The following is a 22,300-nucleotide window of genomic DNA, read 5'->3' as shown; positions in this document are numbered from 1 at the left end:
ACAGAAAGGACTCTTCATCGCGGACCCTGGGAGGCTGGTTCCCAGAGGGAACTTGTCCTCAGCGTCTCCTGGACAGTGCAGCCTTCTGCCGGGCCTACTTCTGGGCCATTACAGAGGTCCTTTCACCACCTGTGAGAGGTTTGATTTTGGGGGAGCTCCGGGACTCTCAAGGCTACAGTGTGGACTACTGGCCCAAGGAGAAGGTTGGTTTCCTGAGGTGGTGATGGTGGTGGTGGTGGGCGGGAGGGGGGTGTTTTTCTTACCTGGCATGTGCCTGCATAAGCTATTTCCACAGCGTCCTGGCCGCAAGGGGGGTGGTGCTTGGGAGGTTAGAGGGAGACAACTAGAGTGAACGGCAGAATGGAGCGCGGAATAGTGTCTGGCTGTGCACGTGGAGGTGGCGAAATGTGGAAGCTTAACGAAGTTGGCGCCATGAAGCTAAAGACTGCTACCCCGGGGCTCTAGCTCGCTCCGCCTAATGGCGGGCCGCACCCCGCCGGCGAAGCCCACGTTTGTAGGTCCGCCCTCACGCTGATCTCTTGCCCAATCAATGAGTTCGGCTTCGCGAGGTTGGTGCTCATTGGCTTTCGTATAAAAGCTCCGAGGTTACAGACGTTTCCACCTCTTGCCGGCCTCTCAGGTAATAGGCGTCCGTGGTAACCAATCAGGAAGAGGATCTGCGGGACCGCCGGCCTTTTACTTTATTGAGTGGCCAATCCGGTTGTAGGCTCACCTCCCCCCTCTACCCAGAGCCACTGCTGCGGCCGCCGCCATTTTAGCGTTTTGTCAGAAGCGTCCGTGCCGCGAGGAGGAGGCCCTGCTGGTTTCCGTGCGGGTGAGACTGCGAGCCCTTCCATTGCCTTTCTTGTACTCTGTTAAATCTTCTCTCATTCCCTTGGGCTTCGGGGTGTACTGGTGGGGTCGCAGCCTCCACACCCGTCACTGAGAGCCGATCTCGGTCCTCGGCATTGCGCGGTAAGCCGGGAGCAGCCCTTCCCCCACCGCCCCCTGAGAATACCTTGCTTTTTTTTTCCCCCACCCTGCCCCGCGCCCGACGTGGCTCCTCTTGGAAGCCTCGAGATTTCCACTGGGAAAACCTCCTTTCCCTTATACCTGGCAATTACGTCCCTGTTTCGAGAATTGCTCGGGCTGTGAGACATCGTCTGGTTAATGAATCTGAAGCTCTCCTCCACGGCCACGCATTTCAGTGTTCCGCAGGAGCTCGGACGGTGCCCTGAGAGAGGCGTTCCCCAGTCCAGTACTTTCTTTATCCTCCACTCCTCGCTGTCTGATCCGAGTCGCGCGTTCACTACTTCCAAAGGAAACTCAAATGTAGCTATTGCAAGGCCTATTTCACCGGAAATGATGGCTGCTTTGGTTACTACTTGAGGAAAAGCCTGTTGATAATTTCAGGCAGGCAGCAAGCCTAGTAGACTTTGGTTTTCTGTTGCTTTCCTAATGGATAGAAAAGTCCAGTACCCCCATCCCTCCGTATGCTGTTTTTCATGCACATTTCTGTTGGAAGGTATCAGTTCTTACTAAATCCTTTGTCTACTAAGGACCTCCCTATTGCAGACGTCTTCTCATTCTTACAGGTTCATGGCGGCTACTATAGCAGGCCTTAGTTCACTCCCACTTCCCTTTGATTGTATTGTGTGGAGGTGTGTGTGCAGGCGGGTGAGAGAAAACTGGAAATATACATCAGAGTGAAAGTCGTTGTTTTTTATGAACTGATGTGGGCCTAAGGTCTTTTGTCAGAAATCTTGTTTTTCTCTCCCAGGCTCTTGTCAGGATGGTGAAGCTGTTCATCGGAAACCTGCCCCGGGAGGCTACAGAGCAGGAGATTCGCTCACTCTTCGAGCAGTATGGGAAGGTGCTGGAATGTGACATCATTAAGAATTACGGCTTTGTGCACATAGAAGATAAAACTGCAGCTGAAGATGCCATACGCAACCTGCACCATTACAAGCTTCATGGGGTGAACATCAACGTGGAAGCCAGCAAGAATAAGAGCAAAACCTCAACAAAGTTGCATGTGGGCAACATCAGTCCCACTTGCACCAATAAGGAGCTTCGAGCCAAGTTTGAGGAGTATGGTCCGGTCATCGAATGTGACATCGTGAAAGATTATGCCTTCGTACACATGGAGCGGGCAGAGGATGCAGTGGAGGCCATCAGGGGCCTTGATAACACAGAGTTTCAAGGTGAACCACCCTCTTTGGGTAGAGGGCTGAACACAAGGCTATGTGCAGAAAGTGGTTGGATGCGTAAAAGGAGAGGTTTGGTAAAGATAACAGCTGTTGGCTGGCTGGTGGTGAAGAATTAAGTATGGGTGATGGACTTCTTAAGATGTAGAATACATGGGACTTAGAGGCTTTACCTTAGGCAGCTGTCTCCTGGAGAAAAACCACTCAGCTTTTATTTGGAGCCCCTAAGGCTTTTGTGCTCATCAGTGCAGAAATCCTTTTCTCTGAAGGCTTTCTGAGTTACTGGGTTTTTTTGTTTTTTGTTTTTGCTTTTTTTGGTAGTAGAGCACAGTTCAGAGTTCCTCACTCTGAATTTACTGCCCTCAGCATAGGATCAGAATTACGCATTTTACATGAAGAACCTCGCAAAAACATGTCAAGCAACACTTTCATAGGAGCAGAATCCTTGTTAAGTTATCCTGCCTTACACAAACTCTTAAAAGAATTACAACTCTTGTTTTTTTTATTACTATTATATCTGTACCAAGGGGTTGTGTTTTGAGTATAAGGCCACTCTAGAATTAGAAGGCTGATTTTAGGACTACTTGGGGAGGAGGCACTGGGGTTTTAGGGGCAGTAATGACTGTCTTTTCATTGGTTTGGGGGGCTGGACTTTATAAAATTTTGGTGAATAGAGCACTTAGATTTGTGTTATCTTAGGAGTCTTAACCAAATGAATTTTTTGTGCCTGGAGGGCAGCATGGGTGATGATGTGGATTGTCACTTCATTTGGAAGCATCTCAAATCCCCAACATTTTGAATACCTACATGTTGCTCAAAGGAAATGCTTGTTAGAGCATTTTGGATTTTGAATTTTCAGATTTGGGATGCTCAACTGGTACGTATCACGCAAATATTCCAAAATCTGAGGTCTGAAGCAACAGTGGCAGTTCAGGGGTGGTAATCATGGTGAGTTGCTATCTGAACTCTTCTCTCACCTCCTTTGGTTTCCCCAGTATCAAAAAGAGCGGTGTCCTTTTTTAGCTTAATTAAGCAGGACTGAACAAAAATTTAAAAAATAAAAAGCTTTATCCAAATTATGGAGTATTCCTGTGACTCCTTGCTATATATTCCAAACCTGTGTTCTGACAGTGTAGTGGTCGATTCTGTTTCTGAGTACTCCCCTCGTTAAGAGTCATTATTGCTGCCTTTGGTGTCCATTTCCCTTAAATTGGGCTTTTTTAGAGCTGAAAGTCTGATCATTATTTCCGCTAGTAATGGGTACCCTGTGTCGTGGGCATTGCTGTGCATTAGTAAAGAAAAGTGACGCAGGTCTCTCAGGTCTAGTTTGCTTTCTTTTTTTCAATTTGCGTGTTGAGAATTATTTTGTCAACAACTTAATTGAGAGCAAAGGCTGCTCTTGTGGAGGGTTTGCGGTGTGATACCTAATTTTTGGACTATTTGCCACACTGTAGCCCAGTCAGAAGAGGTGGTGTCTGCTTGTAGCAATTAGGTTTAAGGAGAGGACAGTGTGGTCTTGATTCAGGACAAATTATCCTTATATAAAACTCTGGGTGTCTGAACCCAAGGTCCCCTGACACTAACCTTTGCTTAGTTTTTTATCTTATTTTATTTAATATTGGCGTTTTTTATTTCTTAATACTATTCTGTTAGAGTTATAGATGTATATTGATGAGTGGTATTAGGGTGGTCTTTTTTCCTTTCCGTTTCTTAGTGTTGGGTATCTTCTCTATTGCATGCCCACTTAAAATCTCTTTTAGATATTCTTAAAAAATTAACTTCTTTTTCTGGCATTGGAACCAAGAGATGCTTAGATCAAGGTATTTATTAATGATCTTTTTGTCTGGAATGTGCACAGTTGGTTTCTTAGTTGTTTTCACTGGTTTTGTTAGGTGCCAAAAGTGGCACTTTTGTTAGCACTTGTTTTCTCTGGTTTTGTTAGGTGCCAAAGTGGCCCACTGGGCAAATGCCAGAGACAGGCTAGCACTTTAAGGCACTTAAGTGCATAATTGCATATCTGCTCTCTTAGTAACTTGCAACCTAAACTTCCCAGCTGTGTAGACCTTGATACTTTGTTCCTTCCATCCCCATTTCCCTATTGTGTTTTCTGGTCTCCCAGAATCTAACATTAATTTTGCAGGTAAAATTGTGTGTTTACTATTTTCTCTAATGTTAGAGGATCCATCTGTTGACTTTCCCTTGCTTTTGACCATTTACTCCTTTGGCAGGTATATATTTAGGTGCATCATAACCAATTGCATTGGGAAGTTTTTGCAGGATTTGGATGTCTTCGGAAGTTTGCTTACCAGTAAGCTGATAGATCATGTTAGGTAGAAATTGCTTCTGTAGAGACTTACTAAAACTTAGTTTTAACTTTTCTAGAAAAGATTCTGCTTTTATTACATTTTCAGAAGTAATACTTTTCATTTCCAGAATGCAAATTTTAATTTTCAGGAAAAATATTAAGCGTATGTTCTTAGTTAGGCTTTCAGTTAGGTAGTTTCAGGAGAAGTACTTTAATTCTGCTTAAACTGAGCAGTTTGGTCCACCGACTAGTATAAGTAGTTAAACTATCAGATTGTAAAGAATCCATGTTAAAGCAATGATCAGAACCAGCAGTTTAAAGGGCCCAGTTAAGGGAGAAGGCTGTCCTTCAACTTGTGCCCCTCAGTCTCCCCAGTTCCTGAGGGTTTTTCCAGAGATGTACTTTGAGATTTGCTTGTCACATTCAGCTGTGGATTGAGTCTAGATCATTCTTTAATAGTGGTAATCATTGGAGTCTTTTATTCCATTCTTTTAAAGTTTTTGAGGAGGGTGGAGAGCTGGCCTTTACTTACATTCCCTTGCTTAATGAAAATCCATCTTGCTGGTAAGGATTGGAGGTGTCAGAAAAAAATTGGGCACTCTTTCTTACTTTGACTTCTTTTGACTTTGAGCCGCTGTTTGGAGATGATTTTTACTTGCAGTTACTTGGCAAAGGATGAGATTGTTTTGAGCAAGAGTAGTTTATTTCTTAAGCATTTAAACTATTGTTATAGCTGGCATATTTCGTCACCTAATTGATCTTTGCCTGAAATCAGGTCATTATACTGAATCTATAAGTTGAGTTTTTTTTTTCCTTTTTATCTTTTGGTAAAGATGAGTCCTGCATTAGAATTGCCTAGATAAAAGCCATTGCTATGACCAGTGTCTGGGGTAGGGGCTGGGGCTATGAGTAAGAGTGATAGCAACCCTTCTTGCGTCTGTTTCTTCAAGGCAAACGAATGCACGTGCAGTTGTCCACCAGCCGGCTTAGGACTGCGCCCGGGATGGGAGACCAGAGCGGCTGCTATCGGTGCGGGAAAGAGGGGCACTGGTCCAAAGAGTGTCCGATAGATCGTTCAGGCCGCGTGGCAGACTTGACCGAGCAATATAATGAGCAATACGGAGCAGTGCGTACGCCTTACACCATGAGCTATGGGGATTCATTGTATTACAACAACGCGTACGGAGCGCTCGATGCCTACTACAAGCGCTGCCGTGCTGCCCGGTCCTATGAGGCAGTGGCGGCTGCAGCTGCCTCCGTGTATAATTACGCAGAGCAGACCCTGTCCCAGCTGCCACAAGTCCAGAATACAGCCATGGCCAGTCACCTCACCTCCACCTCTCTCGATCCCTACGATAGACACCTGTTGCCGACCTCAGGAGCTGCTGCCACAGCTGCTGCTGCAGCAGCAGCCGCTGCTGCTGTTACTGCAGCTTCCACTTCATATTACGGGCGGGATCGGAGCCCCCTGCGTCGCGCTACAGCCCCAGTCCCCACTGTTGGAGAGGGCTACGGTTACGGGCATGAGAGTGAGTTGTCCCAAGCTTCAGCAGCCGCGCGGAATTCTCTGTACGACATGGCCCGGTATGAGCGGGAGCAGTATGCCGATCGGGCGCGGTACTCAGCCTTTTAAAGCTTGAGGTGAGAGGGGTGGGGTGTTCCCTCTTCTGGTTTTGCCATCCCTCCTGCAGCCTAAAGGGCTCCATTTAGGCTGCCCTGCTTGCTTGCTTTTGCAGGGTTAGGGTAAGGTTACTAGGGTGGCTCACAGGCTAGAGAGAAGTCCTACCTGTTTAACTTTAAAATATATAGAGTTCCTTGGCCCTCATGGCTATTTTTCAGGGCTTCTGGTAGTGAGAGTCAATTTGATTCTATTTGTGTCTAGAAAAATAAAGAATGATGTGCTGGTGAATCTTGGGTCACCTATGTACTATGCTATAATTGAACCTTACCTGGGGACCCACACGTTCAGGCTCAGGTGTTTTGTTTCTTAGAGCCTTTGTTAAGTTTCCTAGGTGTTCGACATTCCTAAGGTCTTCAAGTTTCCTGTTCTGTTTTGTGCTGTGTGAAAGTTCTGATATGATCCCTGATGATAAAGTCCATAACTGTAGTTAACTGGTCATCACTGCTCAGGTCCCAGTTACTAAGAAGACTACCAAAATGGCATCATCTTAATCTTGAAGCATATTTCTGACATTCCTGAACGGTTCAACCCTTATGAGTTTTATAGAACTTATTTTGATGGTAAGTTGGGGTAGAGAGAAATACAAAACTTATCTTTTATAAAGTTCCACAAGGAAGTCTGGGCATAGATGCTAACACCTACCTTCTTTGCCCAGCTCAGATTTATTCCCTGAATAGAGTGCCCACTCCATTGCTTTATCTTTCAGTCTGTCCTGTAACAGCCCAGCCTGTCACTTACTTACGTTTTTTTTTTTTTAAGTAACTATTCCCACAGTTCTAGTTTTGACATCATCTACTTTCTCAGGGTATATGTTTAAGTATGCATGCACACCTGTTAATTTTACTCCTTTGGTGAGGTTGAAATCCAGGGTTGGGAGCTTTGCCATAAGCAAATCGCTCCCTTCTTCATCTTCTCACTAGCTGTTTTGGGCATTTAATACTCTTGAGCCAGCAGCTCTACCCTGAGTCCCCTTGCTTTTTCCACTGTCATACATTTTGAGCCCCTTGATCCATTTGGCTCTACTTGAATATATTCTCTTCTGATACTTGCCAGCTTTGGGCTCTAGGTGTTTGGGATTATTGTACTTAAGGGTAAATCTCAATGCCCTTAGTTTTGAGTAGTTCCCAGTGTGTCCCAGACATTACCATTGATCCTTAATTATAGTAACTGTGTGAGTGATAGATAACTGTCATCTTTGCAGTTAGGGCAGAAGGTATGTGACTTTCCCAGGGTTATTGAGTAGGCAGTCACTGATTGGGCTGGAAAAGAGACTTCAGTGACTTGATGTGTAGCTTATACATGCCCTTCCACACCTTCTTTACAAAGTTAGTTTCTTCCCTAGTTGGAATTGGATGTCCTCAGGTCTTAAAACTTGCACAGTTGATGCTACTTTTATTTAGACTTTGAATGATTTTTAACTTGGACCTTGGCAGTAACTCCTAGATAGAAAATACTGTTGATTTTTTTTTTTTTTTTTAACCTCAGGGAGCTAATTGGAACCTTTCCATTTTTCCTGTCCTCTGCTGACAGCTTGTGATGTGGAATTACCTTCTCTAAGGAATGCTAATGTTAACATCATCAAGAGCAATGGAATGTCTCTTTGCCTACTTTTATGAAACAAGATTTGCTATTAATTTAAGACCTTAGTCTGAGATTGTTTAGACTCCCCAGTTACTCTCTGGCTTTCAAGCTCTTTCCATTGTTAAGAGATTACTGTGATACTGGGGAAGGGTACAAGTAAACTTAAAAGGAGTGTCAAGTTATCAGACTTTGTAAAGATGTTGAAGTTTTTAATGGGAAAGCCCTTTTGAGCTTTGCTGTAAAGCCGCTGTATTGTGCTCTCTTTCAGGTGGGATGTGTGTGGGCTGAAATTCCGAGCTGCGGTTGTGCATGAGAATACACCCTTCGTGGTACCCCATCTCCGGGACGTTCTCGGCTCTGTGCGTTCAGTCCCTCAGGAACCGTGGACCTTAATTTACCTTGCTAAGTTCAGACCTTCTCTTCCTTTCCTTTCCTTTCCTCTCCTGCCCATTTTCCTGTTCTTCTGTCCTTCAAAACTTCTGTAGCTTCCCATTCATGTTCTGTTCTCCCAGCAGGCCTCATTGTGTGCAGAAACTGTGGTGGGGGCTGTGCTGTCTCCTCCCTGCCTCCTGCCTCCTGCGGCTGTTGGATTTGGGAATGACCTTGGTGAGAGTCTCACTGCTCCAGGGTCTCTTTTTGGTCCAAAGGCTAGACCTATAGAGTTGGATCACTTTTTTTCTTTCCGGTGAAATAAATGGTTTTTCAACTTAGGGTATGTGTGCTTTGAGAGACTTCTTGCTTCGGCTTGTTTGGGGGTTCATTTGTACCTTGAAGGGGAGGGTATAAAGTTTTAAGATACTCAGCTTCGGGTGAACGTCACTGCAGTTATTTTGTTTATTGCAAATAGGACTTGTAGGTGCCAGAGGAAAGGGGTTATATAGAAGCCCAGGTAGGCAGCCTTATTCCAATGAAGACTTTTCCCACTGGTCCACCTTTGTTATAAAACCACCTACTTTTAGTTTAGAGATGTTGGTCTTCTCTTCTAGAGAAGCAGTCACTACCTTCCCTTAAGACTACCATTCCAATCACCCAGTCAGTGTATCTAGCTTAACTTAATTTCCGGGGATGAGGAAGTCAGCCTTCGCTCTTTGTGCCGTGTGAAAAAATGAAGCTGTGGCTCCAAGAATACTTTGCTAACTGTAGGCCAGTGACATGTGTTGATGCCTTTCACCATCTATTTGTTTAGCTCTGCCAAAATCCAAAGAATGCCTGAATGTCCCACTAGCACCTCATTACTTGGGTTTATAGCCTTTAAATCATAGGCATGGAGAAATGACCCAACATACGAACTTTAGATACCTTGTTGAATGATGAGGCTAAGTGCAAGAACTGCCGCCTCTTAGCCTCATGTTTTTCTTGAAAGAGTTACTTGTCTTCCATAGGTTTGGTCTGTACCTTCTTGCTCCAATTTCTACAGATACAGGACTATGTCTAGTTAGAGCATTTCTCAGAATCATTCAGCAAATACTGAGCACCTACTGTATGCCCGGCATTACCCTTTAGGGAAGTCGGGTTATGATGATGGGGAGATAAGCTGGTCTTTACTTAGATGGTGTCTTAGATTTTTTTTTTTTTTTTTAATAATTGCTTCCTCCTGTTGGATTCTTCCTAATCATAGATGGCCAAGATTTGAACAGCTCTATACAACATGTAATTTATTGAATATTTTTGTATGTGAAGCCTGTGCTGGGTGTTTGATGTGTTCTCATTTAATCTTCCCAGCAAATGTTTTTCTGTTAGTTTTTTCCTTTCCTGGCTGGGTTGGTTCTCTGCCATTTCTCTTGGATGGTCGTACATACCTACTTTGGTTTCTTTTTCTCTAAAGGACAGACCCACCACTGAACGCCATTTTTACTCTCTCAGTATACCCTTTGATCTGATGGGTAGGATTGGCAAATTTCAAACATTGGAGACTAACGGTATTTGTTGATTCAACAAATATTTTATTGAATGATACTCTGGAAGGTGGTGTTTTAAGTGTTGGGCATATATACGGTTCTGGAGCTTCTATTCTGAGGGAGGAGAAAATGCAGAAATGTCAAGCAAGAATTCTGTTTAGATGGGGATGGTCAGTGAAGGATTTTCAGAAGTGACATGGTAAACATGGATATGATACATTTTTGCATTACAAAACTAGTTAAAATTAGTTAACTAACTAGTTAAAATTAACTCAGGCATGGTGGCTCACGCTTGTAATCCCAGCACTTTGGGAGGCCGAGGCGGGTGGATCGCAAGGTCAGGAGTTCGAGATCAGCCTGACCAACATGGTGAAATCCTGTCTCTACTAAAAATACAAAAAATTAGCTGGGTGTGGCGGCGTGTGCCTGTAATCCCAGCTACTCAGGAGGTTGAGGCAGCAAAATCGCTTGAACCCAGGAGGCGGAGGTTGCAGTGAGCCAAGATTACGCCATTGCACTCCAGCCTGGGCAACAAGAGCAAAACTCCGTCTCAAAAAAATATTTTATAAAATAAAATATTAACTCCTTGGCTGGGTGCAGTGCCTCACACCCGTAATCCCAGCACTTTGGGAGGCTGAGGCAAGTGGGTTGCTTGAGCTCAGAAGTTCAAGACCAGCCTGGGCAACATGGGGAAGCCCTGTCTCTACAAAAAATTAAAAAATTACCTGGGCATAGTAGTGCGCGTTTGTGGTCTCAGCTACTCCAGAGGCTGAGGTGGGAGGATCACTTGAACCCAGGAAGTCAAGGCTGCAGTGAGGTAAGATCAGGCCACTGCACTACAGCCTGGGTGTCTCAAAAATTTTTTATCAGGCGCAGTGTCTCATGCCTGTAATCCCGGCACTTTGGGAGGCTGAGGCAGGCGGATCCCCTGAGGTCAGGAGTTCGAGACCAGCCTGGCCAACTTGGTGAAACCCAGTCTCTACTAAAAAATACAAAGGGAGGCAGAGGTTGCAGCGAGCCGAGATTGAGCCACTAACTCAAGCCTGGGGGAAAAGAGCGATACTTCTCTCAAAAAAAATTTTATTTTTAAATTTCTTGATTCTGTTAGAGGAAGTCATTGTTGCTTTCTGCTTTGAGATCCTGATCTCCCTGTAACAGACAACGTAAGTTTTTTCATAACTCAGAATCTGGCCTGGCTTAATGCTATATTCATACTAGATGCTTTTCCATTTTCTCTTTTAAACTATTGTTTGTGTGTGTGGGTTTTTTTTTTTTCCCCTTGAGACACAGTCTCTCTTGCCCAGACTGGAGTGCACTGGCATGATCTTGGCTCACTGCAGCCTGTGCCTTCCATGTTCAAGTGATTCTCCTGCCTCAGCCTCCTGAGTAACTGGGATTACAGGCGCCTGCCACCACACCTGGCTAATTTTTGTATTTTTAGTAGAGATGGAGTTTCACCATGGCCAATCTGGTCTCAAACTCCCAGACTCAAGTGATTCGCCTGCCTCCTAAAGTGCTGGAATTACAGGCATGAGCCACCACACCCAGCCTTAAACTATTGACTTGTTGAGAGGAAAAACTTTATCAAGAACAATGGCAGCCTAGGCAACATAGCAGGATCCCGTTTCTAAGACAATTTTAAAATTAGCTCTGTGTGGTGGATATGCAGCTGAAGTTCCAGCTACTAAGAGAGGCTGAAGCGGGAGGATAGTTTGAGCCCAGGAGTTTCAGGCTGTGGTGAGCCGATTGTGTCACTATACTCCAGCCCAGGTGACAGAGCAAGATGAATTATTTTTAAGAGGTGATTTGGAAAGATTGACTATAATTCACTGATTTTCAACATCGATGTATTATGAAGTTTTCTTTATGCTTCCAATCAAGTGTATCTTTGAGTTGAAGCCATGTAGTTGGCTCTTTGTAATTGACAAGGTTATGCTGTCACTCCTTACCTCAGGAGTAGTAAAGTACTTTTTCTTGCTTTTTGTTTAGCCATCTAGCTCTTTTTGTTTTTTAGACACGCAAGCTGCAGTGCTGTGGCATGATCATAGCTCACTGTAACTCTGATCTCTTGAGCTCAAGGGATCCTCCTGCCTTGGCCTCCTAAAGTTTTTGCGGAGATTATATGTGAGCCACTGCGCCTGGCCAAAATGTAGTTTTTCAAGAGTAATGCTTTAATAAACTGATTTTTCCCCGATAGCATTTCACTGTTCATGCTGTCTAGTAAATGTCTAGCTGGATTTCTATTTCGCTAGGTACTCCCTGATTACCTGCAATTAGGTTCGCATGTGGTGAATACAAAGATCAATAGGGCATTGTGCCTGTCCTCACTGTGCCTCCACAAGCAGCTGCTTGTCTGGGTCTTGGGTGTACAAATAATTGATACGTCCTTGGAAGTCAGGTTGGGGTGGGAATGGTCATACTACTTTGTATTGATGACATGTGGCCTGGCCTGGTTCTGCGTGAGTCAAAGGACCATGGAGGGCAGAGTTTTCAGGGTGATCTTGGAGTTTAACTTGATGTTAACCCTGTTAACTTTGCCTTAAAAGTTTTCCGGCCAGGAGTGGTGGCTTGACGCCTATAATCCCAGCACTTTGGGAGGTCAAGGCAGCAGATCGCCTGAGGTTGGGAGTTCAAGACCAGCCTGTCCAACATGGAGAAACCCCATCTCTACTAAAAACACAAAAAATTAGCCAGTCATGGTGGTAGGCGCCTGTAATCCCAGCTACTCGGGAGGCTGAGGCAGGAGAATCACTTGAACCCGGGAGGCAGAGGTTGCCGGGAGCTGAGATAGCGCCATTGAACTCCACCCTGGGCAATGAGAGTGAAAGTATGTCCTTAAAATAATTATAATAGGCCAGGCGCGGTGGCTCAAGCCGGTAATCCCAGCACTTTGGGAGGCTGAGACGGGCGGATCATAAGGTCAGGAGATCGAGACCATCCTGGCTAACACGGTGAAACCCCGTCTCTACTAAAAAATACAAAAAACTAGCTGGGCGAGGTGGCGGGCGCCTGTAGTCCCAGCTACTCGGGAGGCTGAGGCAGGAGAATGGCGTAAACCCGGGAGGCGGAGCTTGCAGTGAGCTGAGATCTGGCCACTGCACTCCAGCCTGGGCAACAGAGCGAGACTCAATAATAATAATAATAATAATAATTTAAAAATGAGCTGGTCATGGTGACTCATGCCTGTAGTTCCAGCTACTCAGGAGGCTGAGATGGGAGGATTGCTCGATGCCAGGGATAGAGGTTGCAGTGAACAGAGATGGTATCACTGGACTCCATCCTGGGTGACAGAGTGGGCCCCTGTCTCAAAAGTTCCAGGCATCCTCAAAATTGGGGTTTTCGGTGAATGCTAAATTAAACCAAGCTCTTACCCTAGAGCTACACATCAGTACTTAAAGTAGTCTCAGGGATGCAGTAGTGAGAGATCATTGGCACTGGTACTAAGTGCTGTTTCAAATTACCCAGGTCAGTTTGCTCTCAGTAGTTTTGTGTTTTTATACATCTCATTCTGAGGTAAAAGGAATTAATTCCCAGGATGATGGTGATGGGAAGTCCCAGGACTCCCTTTCTGCAGTGGATTTGGAGAACAGTAGTCCAGGTTGAAGCAAGAGAAAGTATACTTCTAAGAGGGGATGTCTCAGACAAAAAACTGTATTAGAATATACTGAGGAAATTTTTGCCTTACTTGGAGAGTTTCGAGCTGAATTACTGATGAAGTACAGAGAAAATGAAAAAATTAAGGTAAATATTAACTAGAACAAACAAAAACTTGTGAAGTATTATAACATGAGGATTTTCTTTTTTGAGACGGAGTCTTGCTCTGTCACCCAGGCCTGGAGTGCAGTGGCGTGATCTCGGCTTACTGCAAGCTCCACCTCTTGGGTTCATGCCATCCATTCTCCTGCCTCAGCCTCCTGAGTAGCTGGGACTACAGGCGCCCGCCACCACACCCGGCTGAGTTCTGAATTTTTTTAGTAGAGACGGGGTTTCACTGTGTTAGCCAGGATGGTCTCAATCTCCTGACCTTGTGATCCACCCCCCTTGGCCCCCCAAAGTGTTGGGATTACAGGCGTGAGCCACTGCGCCCGGCCAACATGAGGATTTTCTTACTCCATTTGAGCTACTGTAACAAAAGACCATAAACTGGATGGCTTATACACAACAGAATTTTATTTCTCAGCGTTTTGGAGCCTGGGAAGGCCAAGATCAAGGCTGTGGCAGACTTGGTGCCTGGATCCTGTCTTGAGTTTGCAAAGCAGGAAGGGTGAGGGATTTCTCTGGGGTTTCTTCTATATGAGGGCACAAATCCCATTGATGAGGGCTTTGTTCTGTGGTGTAATCACCTCTCAAAGGTGTACCTAATACTTTCACCTTGGGGATTCGGATTTTAACATGAATTTTCGGGGGACATAAACACTCAAACCATAGCAGGATTCAACTGTATGTGATATTTACCTAGTTACGATTGTTGTAGCTCTGAATATTGTAATAAAATAATAATCTGATGAAGTGGGGATGGGTGGGTAATATGTGTAAGAGCAAAACTCATAGAAATGAGGAATTTTTTTTTTTTTTTGGTCGCCCAGGCCGGAGCGCAGTGGTGTGATCTCGGCTTACTGCAAGCTCCGCCTCCCAGGTTCATGCCATTCTCCTGCCTCAGCCTCCTGAGTAGCTGGGACTACAGGCGCCCTCCACCATGCTTGGCTAATTTTTTTGTATTTTAGTAGAGATGGGGTTTCACCATGTTAGCCAGGATGGTCTCGATCTCCTGACCTTGTGATCTGCCCACCTTGGCCTCCCAAAGTGCTGGGATTACGGGCATAAGCCATCACGCCCAGCCAAAAGGAAATTTTTTAAAGTGGCAATTGGATTATGAACATCTTATTCAGAAATAAAGGTAAAGAACAGCTAAAAAGGCAAAAGCAGTTGGCTTCTGGGGAAGGTGGGGCAGGGGACTTTTTGAAGCCTTAATATTTGCTTTGTTAAACCATATTCTTGCATTATTAAGTTTTTTCATGCTAACAACTCTATTTTGTCAAGCCAGATTATGATGGCTTAACATGAGTGAACCTTCTAGCTTCTCATCAGATGCAAATCTGACAGGAATAGGGACTTGTGTTACTTTATGGCAGGTAAATAGCACCCTTGAGATACAAAATTGGGATGGTTTCGGGCCTGGTGGTGCCTGTCTAGTCTCAGCTACTAGGGAGGCTGAGGTGCAAAGATTGAGCGCAGGAGTTCCAAGGCCAGCCTGGCCAACATAGTGAGACCTGACCTGTCTGAAACATATACCCGCCCACCCCCACCAAAACAGGGATGGTTCTTCCTGTCCCCTTAAGGAGACACGACACCAAAGGAGAAAGTACTTGGATAGTGATGAGTGAATTGAGCATTTTATTACTGCTTTCATTTTTGTCTTGTCACAGCTAACAGGGAGGTTGAGTACTCTGTCCACTGGGGGCTGGTGCTTCCATTGAGGGTTGTGTGTGCCTGCTGATTTCTTTGAGTTCCTCTATCCAACATCAGAATTGTTTGTATTCAGATATGCGACAAGATGGGACTTCTGAGTTTCACAGTGTAAGGAAGATTGACACCTAACCGAGTTTGGGGCTTCCTTTGTACAGTTGACCATTGAACAACAAGGGTTTGAACTGTTGTGCAGGTTCACTTATACATGGACTTATAGATGGATTTTCTTCTGCCTCTGCTGCCCTGAGACAGCCAGACCAACCCCTCCTCCTACTTTTCCTCAGCCTATTCAACATAAATACTATCGGGATGAACACCTTTATGATGATTCACTTCTACTTAATTTTTTTTTTTTTTTTTTTTTTGAGAGGGAGTCTTGCTCTGTCACCCAGGCTGGAGTGCAGTGATGTGATCTCGGCTCACTGCAACCTCTGCCTCTTGGGTCCAAGCAAATCTCCTGTCTCAGCCTTCTGAGTAGCTGGAACTGTAGGCACATGCCAACCATGCCCAGGTAACTTTTGTATTTTTAGTAGAGACAGGGTTTCACCATATTGGTCAGGCTGTTCTCGAACTCTTGACCTCAGGTGATCCACCCACCTCAGCCTCCCAAAGTGTTAGGATTATAGGTGTGACCCACCGCGCCCAGCCTTTTGTTTAGCTTTTATTGCTAGAATACAGTATACATGTAACACATGAAATATGTTAATTGACTTATGACCTGTAAGGCTTCCAGTCAACAACAGGCTACTACGTTTTGGGAAATAAAAAATCATACATGGGTTTTCTTTTTTTCTTTTTTTTTTTTTTGTGACAGAGTCCTGCTCTGTCGCCCAGGATAGGGAATCACACTTTGAATACATGCCTCAATTAAAAAGGCAAAAAATAAGCAGGGCACAGTGGCATGCACCTGTAGTCTCAGGTACTTGGCAGGCCAAGGTGCAGGGATTGCTTGAGTAGCCCAGGAGTTCAAGCCCAGCGGGACAACAGCAAGACTCTCTCTAAAAATATTACTTATTTTAGAGACAGGGTCTTGCTCTGTCATCCAGGCTAGAGTGCCACGGTGTTATATCTCACTGCAGCCATAGCTCCGAGGCCCAAATGATCCTCCAGTCTCAGCCTCCCAAGTATTTAGGACTACAGGCGTATGCCACCAAGCCCTATTAACTTTTTAAAAAATTTTATTTTTGAGACAAGGTCTCACTTTGTTCTCTAGGCTGGAGTGCTGTGGTGCAAACATGTCTCACTGCAACCTTGACCTCCCAGGCTGAAGCTATCCTCTCGCCTCAGCCTCCTGAGTAGCTGGGACCACAGGCACGCACCACCACGCCCAGCTCAGTTTTGATTAATTTTTTTTTTTTTTTTTTTCTTTTAGAGACAAGGTTTTCCCCTGTAGCCCAGCCTGGTCTTGAACTCCTGGGCTTAAGTGATCCTCCTGCCTTAGCCTCCCAAAGTGCTGGGATTACAGGTGTGAGCCACTGTGCCCCACCTACAGATAATTTGTTTTTTTATTTTTTGAGATGGAGTCTCACTCTGTCGCCTAGGCTGGAGTCCAGTGGCGCCATCTCGGCTCACTACAGTGTCTGCCTCCCAGGTTCAAGCGATTCTCCTCCCTCAGCCTCCTGAGTAGCTAGGATTACAGGCGCATACCACCATGCCTAGCTAAATTTTTTTTTGTAGTTTTAGTAGAGACAAGGTTTCACCATGTTGGTCAGGGTGGTCTTGAACTTCTGACCTTGTGATCCGCCCGCCTCGGCCTCCCAAAAGTACTGGGATTATAGGCGTGAGCCACGGCGCCCAGCCTTCTTTTTACTTCTTTAAAATTTTGCTGGGCGTGGTAGCCCACACTTGTAATCCCAGCTACTCAGGAGGCTGAGGCAGGAGAATCGCTTGAACCTGGGAGGTGGAGGTTGCAGTGAGCCAAGATTGCACCACTGCACTCCAACCTGGGTGACAGAGTGAGACTGTCTCAAAAAAAAAAAAAAAAAAAAAAATGCCCATAAGTATAGTTTTTTTTTTTTAAAACAAAAAGGATAAGGTTATATTTAAACAATTCTTAGACATAATGTTTTAACATTTTTTGATGTGTCTGAAATTTGTGTCTTGCTTATCCATATGTCTCATAGTTCAATTGGCAGTGTTTAATTTTTTTTTTTTTTTTGAGACAGAGTCTTGCTCTGTTACCCAGGCAGGAATGCAGTGGCATGATCTCACTTTATAACCTCCACCTCCTGGGCTCAAGTGATCCTCCCACCTCAGCCTCCTGAATAGCTGGGACTACAAATGCACACCACCACGCCCGGCTAATTGTTTTTGTATTTTTTTTTTGTAGAGATGGGGTTTCGCCATGTTGAGTGGCTGGTCTTAAACTCCTCAGCTCAAGCGATCCGCCCACCTCAGCCTCCCAAAGTGCTGGGATTACAGGTGTGAGCCACTACGTCTGACTGGCAGTGTTTTAGTAGTGTATAAAATAATGTTGTACCTAGGCCGGGTGCGGTGGCTCACACCTGTAATCCCAGCACTGGGAAGCTGAGGCGGGCGGATCACGAGGTCAGGAGATCGAGACCATCCTGGCTAACATGGTGAAACCTTGTCTCTACTGAAAATACAAAAAATTAGCTGGGTGTGGTTGCTTGTGCCTGTAGTCCCAGCTACTAGGGAGGCTGAGGCAGGAGAATGGCGTGAACCTGGGAGGCGGAGCTTGTAGTGAGCCAAGATAGCACCACTGCACTCCAGCCTGCACGACAGAGCGACACTCTGTCTTCCAAAAAAAAAAAAAAAAGTTGTACCTGAAAGTTAGTGACATTTTGTATTAGATAAAAAATGGTTATTTGGTATGAGTGCAGGTATTTTAATAAGCTACATTCCTAGATATTGATGGGCAGTTTATATTTTGCTGTGTGTCAAATTGTCCTCAAGTCATTACAATGTATATTCCCACCAGTTAGATGTGAAAGGCTTCACCTAAAACCATTACCTTGTGGGGGTATTTCAACATTAATGGGGGGGTGGTGACACAAATATTCAGACCATAGCTGTCTTACTGTATTTATAATTAGTGTCTATTTTTGTAATGAGTGAGGTTTTAATTTTTCGTAGGGACAGGGTCTTGCCATGTTGCCCAGGCTGGTCCTCAAACTCCTGCCCTCAAGTGATCCTCCTGACTTGGCCTCCCAAAGTGTTGGTATTACAGGCTCAAGCCACTGTGTGATCTCGGCTCACCGCAACCTCCGCCTCCCAGGTCCCGGTTCAAGCGTTCAAGCAGTTCTGCTGCCTCAGCCTCCTGAGTAGCTGGGATTATAGGCACGCACCACCACACCCAGCTAATTTTTGTATTTTTTGTGTTTTTAGTAGAGATGAGGTTTCACCATGTTGGCCAGGCTGGTCTCGAACTGCTGACCTCGTGTGAGATCTGCCTACCTCGGCCTCCCAAAGTGCTGGGATTATAGGTGTGACCCACCACGCCATACCTGGAGTTTTGCTCTTGTTGCCCAGGCTGGAGTGCAATGGTATGGGTTTAAGTGATTCTCTTGCCTCAGACTCTTGATTAGCTGGGAATATAGGCATGTGCCACCACACCTGGCTAATTTTGTATTTTTAGTAGAGATGGGGTTTCTCCATGTTGGTCAGGCTGGTCTCCTGACCTCAGGTGATCTGCCCGCCTCAGCCTACCAAAGTGCTAGGATTACAAGCGTGAGCACCGCGCCTGGCAGCCCTTTATATTTTTAAGAGTCGTTTGTATTTCCTTTTTGTCTTTTTATATCTTTAGCACTTAGCTTTAAAAAAAAAAAATTAGGCTTTTGGGCGCCTGTAATTCCATCTACTCGGGAGGCTGAAGCAGGAGAATCATTTGAACCCAGGAGGTGGAGGTTGCAGTGAGCTGAGATCACACCACTGCACTCCAGCCTGGGTGATAAGAGCAAGACCCTGTCTCAACAACAAGAAGAAGAAATACCTGGGCATCAGCCAAGTCTTTTGATCCCAAGATGATTTCTTTAACAAGTTTCCTTTAGGTTTTACTGCTGGACATCCTTAAGATAAGAAATTGGGCTGGCAAGCCTGGGTAATATGTCAAAACTCTATCTCTACAAAAAATTTTTAAAAATAGCTGAGCATGGTGCTGTGTACCTGTAGTTCCAGCTACTCTTGAGTTTGAGGTAGGAGGGTTGTTTCAGCCCGGGACATTGAGGCTGCAGTGAGCCATGATCGTGCCACTGCACTCCAGCCTGGGCAACAGAGCAAGATACTGTCTCAAAAAAAAAAAAAAAAGAAAGAAACGGGGTTTGGCAGTGTTTTCCCCCATCACTTAGGGAGAATGGATAAATCATATCAGTGGTACAGTATTCTTACTTTGTTTTGTTTTCTCTTGTTTTGAGACAAGATCTCACTGTTGCTCAGGCTGGAGGGCAGTGTTGCAATCATGGTTCACTGGGGCTGTGAACTTCTGGGCTCAAGTGTCCTCTCACTTCAACCTCCTGAGTAGCTGGGGTTATAGGCATGAGCCACCATGGCCAGCTGGCACATCATTCTTAAACACCAACTAATGTGGAAGAGTCTTTGTTGTTTTGTTTTGGAGACATTCCATTCCAAAATGCCAACCTGTTAATTTCTTTAACTTCTTTTTTTGAGACGGAGTTTTGTTCTCACTACCCAGGCTGGAGTGCAATGGTGCGATCTCGGCTCCCTGCAAACTCTGCCACCTGTATTCAAGTGATTCTCCTGTCTTAGTCTCCCGAGTAGCTGGGATTACAGGCACGTGCAATCACGTCTGGCTAATTTTTGTATTTTTAGTAGAGATGGGGTTTCATCATATTGGTCAGGCTGGTCTTGAACTCCTGACCTCAGGTGATCCACCCTGAGGTGGATCGGCTCGGTCTCCTAAAGTGCTGGGATTACAGGCGTGAGCCACTGTGCCCAGCCTAATTTCTTGAACTTCTTTTTTTTTTTTTTTTTTTTCTGAGACGGAGTCTCGCTCTGCCGCCCAGGCTGGAGTGCAGTGGCCGGCTCTCGGCTCACTGCAAGCTCCGCCTCCCGGGTTTAGGCCATTCTCCTGCCTCAGCTCCCGAGTAGCTGGGACTACAGGCGCCCGCCACCTCGCCCGGCTAGTTTTTTGTATTTTTTAGTAGAGACGGGGTTTCACCATGTTAGCCAGGATGGTCTCGATCTCCTGACCTCGTGATCCGCCCGTCTCGGCCTCCCAAAGTGCTGGGATTACAGGCTTGAGCCACCGCGCCCGGCCTTGAACTTCTTACCTTGTGTTCCTTACCTCAATTCTTTACAGGTTGCTTTTTTTTTTTTTTTTTTTTTTTTGAGACAGTTTTGCTCTGTCACTCAGGCTGGAGTCCAGTGGCATGATCGCAGCCTCCTGCAACCTCTGCTTCCTGGGTTCAAGTGATTCTCCTGCCTCAGCCTCCCAAATAGCTGGGACTACATGTGTGCACCCCCACGCCTGGCTAATCTTTTTTATTTTTTGTAGAGTTGGGGTTTTGCCATGTTGACCAGGCTGGTCTCAAACTCCTGAATTCAGGTGATTCAGCCACCTTGGCTTCCCGAAGTGCTGGGATTTCAGGCATGAGCCACTGTGCCCGGCCCACTTTTCTGTTTAAAAGATTGTTCCTTGTTTCTGCTATATGTCCCTAATGGTTGTGTGGTAGTTTCTCCTCCATGTCATCTTCATGACCTAAACTAATGGAAGCTCCAACGTCTAAAACTTACATTCTAGTCCAAGACAAGTAATGAACATAGTAAATAACTAAATTATGTGTTAGGACGTAAGACCTTTGTATTAAAAAGGTTCAAGTTGAGTAGCGAGGATTGGGAGAGCTAGTGCAGCATATGTGTGTGCAGATTGCTGTGATAAATAGGGGGCCAGGCCTGTGTATTTAAAAATTTTTATAATTTTTAAAAAATATATTTCTTTTTTTTGTTTTTTTTTTTTGAGATGGAGTTTTGCTCTTGTCACCCAGGCTGGAATGCGATGGCGTGATCTTGGCTCACTGCAACTTCTGCCTCCCAGGTTCTAGCGATTCTTCTGCCTCAGCCTCCTCAGTAGCTGGGATTATAGTCATGCACCACCATGCCTGGCTAATTTTTGTATTTTAGTAGCGATGGTGTTTCACCATATTGACCCTGCTGATTTCGAACTCCTGACCTCAGGTGATCCACCTGCCTCGGCCTCCCAAAGTGCTGGGATTGTAGGAATGAGCCACTGCGCCCGGCTTGGGCCTCTTAAAAAAGTGAGATTTGAGCAATGAGTTGAATTAGATGTAAGTTAGCACCAGGTATCTGGGGGAAAAGTACTCCAGGTAGAGAGAATATCTTGAGCAAGGGTCTCAAGGTGGAAGTGTTCTAACAGTAAGGAGGCCAGTGGCAAGAGTGAGTGAGGGGAGAGAGGAGCAGAAGAGGTCAGGTAGTTAGCAGATCTAGTAGTTAATCTATGGCCTTTCTGGCCTTCATTCTGAGTAAACTAGTCTTGTGGGGTTTTTAAGCAGTGTCATAATGTGATGTACTTTTTACAAAAATTGGCTCTTCAGAGCTTTTTTTTTTTTTTTTTTGAAACCACTCTTTCAATCCAGGTTTTCCTGACTCTGGGAAGAACCAGGAAGAGATGGCCATGAAGTATTCTTTTTTTTTTTTTTTTGAGATGGAGTTTTGCTTTTGTTGTCCAGGCTGGAGTGCAATGATGTGATCTCAGCTCACCACACCCTCCGCCTCCTGGGTTCAAGTGATTCTCCTTCCTCCCGAGTAGCTGGGATTACAGGTGCCCACCACCATGCCCAGCTAATTTTATATATATATATATTTTTAGGTGGAGTCTTGCTCTGTTGCCCAGGCTGGAGTGCAGTGGCTCAATCTCAGCTCACTGCAAGCTCCGCCTCTTGGGTTCACGCCATTCTCCTGCCTCAGCCTCCCGAGTAGCTGGGACTACAGGCGCCTGCCACCACTCCCGGCTAATTTTTTTTTGTATTTTTAGTAGAAACGGGGTTTCACTGTGTTAGGATGGTCTCGATCTCCTGACCTTGTGATCCACCCGCCTCGGCCTCCCAAAGTGCTGAGATAACAGGTGTGAGCCACTGCGTCCAGCCTAATTTGGTATTTTTTTAGTAGAGACGGGGATTCTCCATGTCGGTCAGGCTGGTCTCGAACTCCCAACCTCGGTTGA

General features: G+C 45.3%; 1 protein-coding gene across 8 annotated transcripts in view; it reads left to right on the top strand.

The window, feature by feature from the left end:
* Positions 1-299: 299 nt before the first annotated feature.
* The window catches only part of LOC112606553 (RNA-binding protein 4), a 33,809-nt gene continuing 11,808 nt past the window's right edge, over positions 300-22,300 (top strand). For 2 of the 8 annotated variants that reach the window (XM_025357151.1, XM_025357154.1), the window contains exons 1-2: positions 300-835; positions 1,781-2,204. In XM_025357151.1, coding sequence (XP_025212936.1) covers positions 1,793-2,204 — 412 coding nt within the window. In that variant the 5' untranslated portion in view covers positions 300-835; positions 1,781-1,792. Of the gene's footprint in view, positions 2,205-5,462; positions 6,154-8,042; positions 8,489-20,261; positions 20,367-22,300 lie in introns of those variants that run through there. The other 6 variants (XM_025357148.1, XM_025357149.1, XM_025357152.1 and 3 more) reach the window with 6 other exon arrangements.

Source organism: Theropithecus gelada, chromosome 14, assembly GCF_003255815.1.
Source record: "Theropithecus gelada isolate Dixy chromosome 14, Tgel_1.0, whole genome shotgun sequence".
Lineage (NCBI taxonomy): Eukaryota > Metazoa > Chordata > Mammalia > Primates > Cercopithecidae > Theropithecus > Theropithecus gelada.
The sequence above is the reverse complement of the archived record's forward strand: the minus strand, read 5'-3'. Positions and strand labels throughout refer to the sequence as shown.